Genomic DNA, 7732 nt, shown 5'->3' on the forward strand with positions numbered 1-7732 from the left:
TGACTCTGGAAAGCAAATACAGTGTGAACAATAGAGTCCCATAACGTCCAGGTGTAGGACTGACCTTTGTATCATTGTTAATCCTTGTCCTCTCTTTTCAGAGACGAGACATTAAGTTGAAACTGCATGAAAACCTTTCCTGAGCCACAGGGCTGGGCAGCTTTTCCCTCTTTGCAAATCCAAAGGATTTAGCAGGATTTCCCCCTTCTCAAACGCCGCCCCCCTCCTCTGACCTTCACGGCTTCCCAACATTAGGGAAAGGCAGGAAGTTTTCCCTGTGGTTATTTTTTTGTGACGACATGATGGGGCAGGTTGATCAATGGGGGAAAACCCACGTTAGAACACGCCTTCTGTGTACATTCCCAATATTTGCTATAAGTAGGGCCATCCCAGACCCAGGCTGCTACCAGAACCCAGCAGCACTCCTAGCACACTGGGTACCCAGCACTGGGCAGATCTATTCCCTGAGCTGAAAATGATGGACAGCGGCAAGAATTTGCTCTTGGCTGCTTTGATGTCAGTTCTGCTACTCCACCTGTGCAGCAAGTCAGAAGGTGAGTATCGCTCTTTCTGCTAACGCAGGAGGAAGAACTCTTTTCATTTTCCGCTAAGCCTTGAGCTCACCCGGGGGTCCCCAAGGAATGGGAGCCTGTTAGAAAGTCTTCAGAAGTGATGGGAGTTGTCAGCTCATTGGCGAGTGAGGAGGGAAAGGTTGCTGCTGCTGACCGGGCTTTTCTCTCTGCTGGCAATCCCAGCAGATTTGGAGGTGGGTGGGTGGGCTCTTAGGGACCCCCAAGCTCTGCAACAAGGCCAAAGCGCTATTTCTGGGAGTGATGTAAATTGGGTAACATTACCAGTAAATGGGGTCAACTCAGAAATGTGGGGAACATTCCCACCTTCCCAACTTTCTCACCTCTCAGCTAAATAGTAAAGATCCAAACTCACCCTTTAGGGGCAGATAATGGGACCTGTCTTCTCCATCCTTATGCGGCTTTGGGGCCATCTTTTGCCAACTTGGAGACAACATTTACTCCTTACCGTATAGCAGGTTATAATTTAACCTGGTGGGGTGGGGGGGGGAATGTCCAAGAATTGCTTTATGACTGTCAGAGCACATGACGTCTAATGACAGGTGCATCCCTGAAAATGCACATGTTGAACTTTTATGATCAAAATAAAACATCAAAATAATAAATTAAAATATTTCCATTAATATTACACTTTCAATTGCAGCCCGGATAAGCAGCTCCGATAAATCACATTTTCCTTTATAACTTCTTGCCGTTCCCCTCCTCTTAGTACCCAGTGGCCAGATAATAGATTAAGATCTCCATACTTCTTCATTTTCTGAACTTGGAAGCTTATCTATAAGAGTTTCTTCAAGTGGGAGGTACTCATATTCTTGAGTGACTATAGTGAACTTAAAATAAAACACTGTCCATTTGTGTTTCTTAGTAAAGATATTCCTTTCGTTGGAGATCACGTGCTTCTAGACTTTCGAACCAAAATTGCCCAGCACATAAACCATTTTTTTTTTAAAGAGAGCTGGGAGCTACCTTAAATCAGGTCTCAAAGCCATTGGAACTCTTTCTCTAAATAGTTTATTTAGCATCTACAACTCCAACTCCAAGTAGTTCTGTAAAACTATCACAAGATACGTTCATTCATGTGGACTCAATACTTGCAATTTCTTTTTAGCAGCAAGCAGCTTTGACTGCTGCCTTCGGTATACAGAACGCATCCTTCATCCCAGATTTATCGTGGGCTTCACGCAGCAGCTGTCCAATGAAGCTTGTGATATCAATGCAATCATGTAAGTTATCAACTGACTTGAATTCAATTGTATCAATTGAGTCTCAAAACATGTTTGCCTTTTTTGGAGTTGCATTCAGAAATAACCGATGTGGCAAAGATACGTTTGTTTTGATAGGGCATATGTACTTCGAAGTTTAAACAGGACAGGACTAAGGTGAAAGCTTGGTTTTTTTAGAAAAAGAACAGAGTCGAGGGCAAAAACTGCTTTCTAAGATAAACTTGTAAGCACCTAACGCGTTAGCCCATGAAAATATGGAAGACATCAATTTGGAAATGAGCGTCTTCCACCAGGGAATGGTTGGGGCTTTTATATTTTCACATATAATATTCTTGATTCATATAGGATATTATACTTCGGAATGAATTAGTCAGATATACTCATGTTTAGTGTAACCACCGGCAACAAAATTAAATCATTCTAAGACTATTTTACAGCCATTGTTCAACCATTTGTTCAGTTGCAGAGAAAGTAGGAGAGAGTCCCTTTCATTTCTTGCATCGAGCTTTATCAGAAATATATTTTTTTTTTGGTATTTTGTTTCACCTCTGAAAAAACTAAAATGCTTAGTGAGTAGAGCAGTCAGCTGGAATACAAAATTTCCATTGGGTGTTCTATGACATAGCCGTTCAAAACTTTTGAAGCACAAATAAAATTTTCTGTTTTTTTTGTGTTTTGTTTTTTGTTTTTTATAGCTTTTACACAAAGAAAAAATTCGCTGTGTGCGCAGATCCAAAGAAGAACTGGGTGAAACAGGCTGTGCATATCCTCAGGTATGAGATATTTACCATCAGTCCCTCTCCAAATGTCTGGGGCAAAGGTCAAGTGCAGAGTAGTGGATCATAGACTCGCTGGGACCCTTCCGCCTAAGCACTGTAGAATTTTAAAGGGGAAATTTGAGTTGGACCATAAAACAAAAATTCATTTTTTCCCACTTACATCCTTTTTATTTTTTTTTTTAATTTAGTGAGTTTTACGAGATGTGTTAGTCCTCCATGCATTTAATAGTCACAAGCTTCTTCATTTTGGTGCAAAGATGCCTCCTATTTATAGAATTTACAGACCGCATGATATTTCTTTGTTAAAAACTAAAAAATAAAGAGCCAACCAGAGATCAATATTCTGATTTCCACTGATGATAATGGAGAGTAACATTTTATCAACATGAACAGAAGCCACCTAATCCAAAGGTGCCATAGACACTGAATTTAAAGATGCAACCTAAGCGCTCAATCCTGTTTCCATCTCTAGCCAGCTCACTTGTGTTGGGCAGGGCCCTTCCTCTCTGAACCTTGATTTCCTCATCTGGACTCTGAGCTGCTGGCACCCTGAGATTAATGAGAAGTAATGTTTAGGTACAAAAGGCACTCCTACCAGCCAGTCCATCCTGTCTTTGCTTATTGTTTTCTTCTCTTCCTCTTGACAGCCAAAGAGTCAAGAAGATGTAAAAACTGATGCTCTCTGCGAAGGAATTGGACAGAGCCCAAGAACAAAAGAATCTAGCTGGAGTTGGCAGTTGAGAGTTTAGCACTTACCTGATTGGTGCCTCCTTGGACTTGTCCAATTGATGAAGTTGATACATATTGCATCATAGTTTGCTTTGTTAAGCATCACGTTAGAGTCAAACTCTATTTTATGTTATTTATATCTATGTTTTTTTTTGTGTGTGTTGCTATTTAATACTAATTTCCTATAAGCTATTTGGTTTAGTATGAATGTGTAGAGGAATGAGGTTATATAGCCTTTCTTGTAAGCTGCAAGCTATTTGTAAAAAAAACCTATTTAACATTCTTCTGTCTACATAGTTTTGTTCCTTAAACTGTTGTAATTAACCTGTAAAAGAGAAAAATGATGATTAAAAATAAATAATGAAAATAAAAGAATGAAATAAAAATTATTTGTTGATAGAGTTATATAACACTTATTAAGATATATATTAAAATATTTTTAAAATATTTAAAGGCATGGTAAATACCAAAATTGGGGGTGAGGAGGAATCGTATTTCCCCACTTACTCCTGCCTGGTTGTTCTTCTTAACTCTGTTCCTCATGGTCCTTGGCTTTCATTCTATATGAATTATAATGAAAAGGTGCTTTATTTTATTTTTTTATTCAAAGTCATCCAAACCAAAAATTAGAAAAATCCTAAATCTGAGATCTATAGCTTAGTGTTTACTGATGTAAAACTTTTCAAAATAAAAAAGTGTACCCATAAACTTTGAGACTACAGGGATATAACAACTACTTCGAAAACACCCTGAGAAATTCCTTTGTCCATCTAGGGACCTAGGAATGGGCACTTCAGCACTGAAACATTTCTGTATTTCAAAAGTCCTCCTGGGTCGTCTCCAAGCAGTTTCCAAAAAGAAAATGACTATGGAGAGGGTTCTAGAAACTGATTGCCTCACTAAGCAGAAGAGAACTTCCGCGGCGTGAAACCTAGCAAGAACCCAGACATAGGACAAAAGGGTCCTGAACCAGAGTGGTTATTATTGCAACGTTCAGGGGGCAAAGGTCATGGAGTGCCTGGACACAGCACTTGGGACAGTCTGCCTCAGATTTCAAAGGCCCCAAGGGATCACGGGAGGCAAGCACACTGATGGTCTGATGCAAAATCCAAACCCACGAACCCACAAAGCAGGGCGACGGAGGGTCATTGGTGTAGAGCCCAAAGCTGTAAGTGGCTCAGTCAGCCTGGAAGTCATCTCTATGCCCGGGAATAATAACACTGAGTCATCAGGGAAAGTATGCTCAATATCCTGTTTGTTTATTCATCAAATATGAGTTTATTACTTATGATGTGACAGGTACTGAGCCAAGTGAAGCTTGAGATACCGAGAGATTAAGTTCGGACTTGGTCTTTGCTCCCAGGTAATTAGGGCTGAGCAGTGAGTTGAGAGGGAGGGGACAAGAAAATCAGCTCTTACCACACATGGTGTGAACACCTGGATAAGGAAAAGCACAGAGTGTGGTAGGGCGTCAGTAGTGAGAGCTTCCAGAAAGAACGAATACTTGGTTGAATCCTATTAAATAGTCAACACTCTGTGTTCTTGAACCATGAGGATGGCAACTGTATATGATTCCATACGTGAGCTGAGGTATGAAGGGCCAGTGTGAGCCACCCAGTTGGAAAAGCAGGGGCTGTTTGGAAATATCTGGGAGCATATTTTAGTTCTCAGAATGTCTGAAGGTGGGGTATCGCAGGTATTCAGTGGGCAGAAGACAAGAACGCTAAACCTATTGGAATGCACAGGCCAGTCCTGCACAATAAAGAATTGCCCCATCCAAAATGTCAAGCATGCCACCAATTTGGCAAACTGGATGAAGTGGAAAGTATGCAGGGAGTGGGGGTGGAGGTGCAGTAGTCGCAAGTTAGGCGAAACTGTTATCTCCGCCAAATCTAGTGGTTTGAACTTGAACATGGGAGCCCTGAAGAACCATTGAAAAAGTCCAAGCAGGGGGGAAGGGAAGTGGAATGGCAAAGGGAAGAAGTAGCGAAGAGAGTAGCAGTGAGTAAGGTTAGACATGACGAGAACTCAGTGAGAGCCAGTGTGGAAAGACAGGGGCAGAAGAGCTGAACTGGCGATTTCTAAGAATCACTCTAGACCTCCTTCCCACCCACACCCGTTCCGCTCTCTTGGAACAGCACAGAGAAAGCAGGCCATGCTCAGGGAACCCCGCACCAGGCTGGCTCCCGAGTGGTCTGGGCAAGGGATCCTCGAGGAGCCAGGAAAGTAGCACATGGGTGCTCCGAAGGCGTCGGACTCAAGACTAGGAGTGCTAGTAACTATTAGCTGAGTTTCTGGGGACTGAAATTTCCAGGCCAGGATGCCAATTGATTAATCACAGTGAAAACATTCCAGTGTCAAGTACACGGCCATGAGCACATGGGTGGATCAGAGCGTTCCCCGCTATGAGGTCAAGTTGGAATCACAAAGTCCCATTGCTCAAGCTGGGATCCCAGTGCACAGCTCAGTCCCAGCCGTACAATCTGAATGTTGAATTCCTTAGTCTCCCTGCACTAACCGCGTGGGTGGATTAGGGAGGTCGCTCCCTTTACACAGCTCTTCTTCTCCCACCCCACCCCCCTTTTTTTTCATTTTGGAAAATGTGTACCTTTCTATTTAATTTCTAATTCGGGTATAATTTACGCAGAGTAAAATATACAAATCTGAGCTTTGCGTAGGTGCACGCCTGTGTGACGACTCCGGGCCATTCAAGATGTTGAATGCTTTTAGCACCCAGAAGGTTCTCTCATGCCCCCTCACGTCTGTACGGCCCCAGAATAACAGCTGTTCTGATCCACTTCTTTTAATAGATGAGTTTGCCTCTTCTGGGTTTAGTACGAGTAGAACGCCACAGAATGTACTCTGGTGTCTGGCTTCTTTCACTAGCCTCTTCTGTCTTTTTAACTGATTTTTAATTATACACGTAATACACGAATCCATTCTCCTTCTTAGATTCCAGTGATTGAGAAGCAGCAAAGGCCTCCTTCAACTTCCAACAAGGCCCCTCCTTCTCCGGAGGCAGCGCCACAGGATGGAGTTTGCTTTGTTTTACTCGGAGTGGCCCTTTCTGTCTGTGCAGTCGTCCTGAGAACAGAGATCACCACCACTAATTTGCAATTAGAGTCTAGTCATCTCTCCCCGGGATTAATCTCTGACCGCTTGAATGCGTCTCAGTTGTTCAGTCCTACTTTTTCCAAATGTCTCTGTGTAAACTGCTAATGCAAATGCGGATTTGGTTTGTATCCTCAGGGGTGGCTCCAAGTTCTTCTGTACCTCACCAGTGCCTCCCATTAGTGTAGACGTCAATAAGAGGCCACATAAGATCAGGATGGGGTAATAATGACTTTTGACTCTGGCAATCGACTCTGTAGGTCATTGGTGGTTTTAGAAATAGTGGGTTGAAGAATGAATGGTGATAAATAGTTTGGCAGCAAAAGGAAGAGGAAATGGAAGCTAGAAAGACAGCTTTTTGTTTTTTTTCCTGACATTGGAAAAGTATTGAAAAATCCAGAAGAGAGACAGACAGACAGACAGAAGGAGAAAGAGGTTGAGAAGACACTGAAGATATTAAAGAGTTGAAGATTCTTTTTTGTTTTAATTTTTTAAAAGTTTACTTATTTTTGAGAGAGAGAGAGAGAGAGACAGAGCATGAACATGGGAGGCACAGTGAGAGAGGGAGACACAGAATCCAAAGCAGGCTCCAGGCTCCGAGCTGTCAGCACAGAGCCCGACGCGGGGCTCGAACTCACGAACCGTGAGATCATGACCTGAGCTGAAGTCAGAAGCTTAACCGACTGAGCCACCCAGGCACCCCAGAGAGTTGAAGATTCTAAGAGGAGGGTAGATAGTGGTTAACTTCCCTCAAGAGGTTGGAGAAGTGGTTTCCAGAACACAGGTTCGCGGAGTTTGCATCTGGTGGTCTTGCCTTTCTTAGTGAAACACTCATTGTCCTTTCAGAGTTTTCAGAGTGCCGAGTAAGAGGCAGAGTTGGGGTTTTGAGCTGAAAGGGGAAGCTTTGAGACAGCCAGCAAAGGACACAGGGACAGGCTGAAAGATTGTTCCATGGTGTCGCGGTTTTACCGAGGTCGGGGACACTCGACGTGCTGTGCCTCCGACTGGCATGTGCCAGGCAGCCTGTTGCAGGGTGAGTGTGAGAGCAGAGAACTCATGGGACGAGTCCAGGCATAGGGTTTGCCTCTAGAGACAATGTGAGGACAAGAGGGCAAGACAGTCAATGTCGAAGGGAGAGAGAGAGAGAGGTTGAAGTCCTCAACCATGGGCTGTAGACCAGAGATGAGATGAAGCCAAAAGGTATCTGAAGACTGGCAGAAAATGGAGAGGCCCCCAGATGAAAGGCCTCAATGTGGTAGAAGGGTGGGAGAGTGGGTGGGCTGGAGGGGCTGGAGGGGCT

The 7732-nt window shown here is 43.3% G+C and overlaps 1 protein-coding gene across 2 annotated transcripts; it reads left to right on the forward strand.

Annotated features, from left to right (window-relative positions):
• The first annotated feature begins 63 nt into the window (after positions 1–63).
• On the forward strand, positions 64–3652 carry CCL20 (C-C motif chemokine ligand 20). Of its 2 annotated transcripts, none has more exons than XM_030326773.1 (4): positions 64–554; positions 1699–1813; positions 2509–2586; positions 3240–3652. In XM_030326773.1, exons 1-4 carry the CDS (start codon positions 476–478, stop codon positions 3259–3261), a joined length of 294 nt encoding a protein of 97 aa, XP_030182633.1. In that variant the 5' UTR covers positions 64–475; the 3' UTR covers positions 3262–3652. The 2 variants fall into 2 exon arrangements, with proteins under 2 accessions (XP_030182633.1, XP_030182634.1); XM_030326774.1 differs by having other exon boundaries at positions 1702–1813.
• The last annotated feature ends 4080 nt before the right edge of the window (positions 3653–7732 follow it).

This window comes from Lynx canadensis, chromosome C1 (assembly GCF_007474595.2).
Source record: "Lynx canadensis isolate LIC74 chromosome C1, mLynCan4.pri.v2, whole genome shotgun sequence".
In the NCBI taxonomy this organism is placed as follows: domain Eukaryota; kingdom Metazoa; phylum Chordata; class Mammalia; order Carnivora; family Felidae; genus Lynx; species Lynx canadensis.

Coding starts and splice junctions, on each gene's coding strand:
- CCL20 (XM_030326773.1), top strand. CDS start 476: ATGATGGACAGCGGCAAGAATTTGCTCTTGGCTGCTTTGATGTCAGTT. Junction 1,814..2,508: donor TGTGATATCAATGCAATCAT/GTAAGTTATCAA, acceptor TGTTTTTTATAG/CTTTTACACAAAGAAAAAAT. Junction 2,587..3,239: donor CAGGCTGTGCATATCCTCAG/GTATGAGATATT, acceptor TCCTCTTGACAG/CCAAAGAGTCAAGAAGATGT.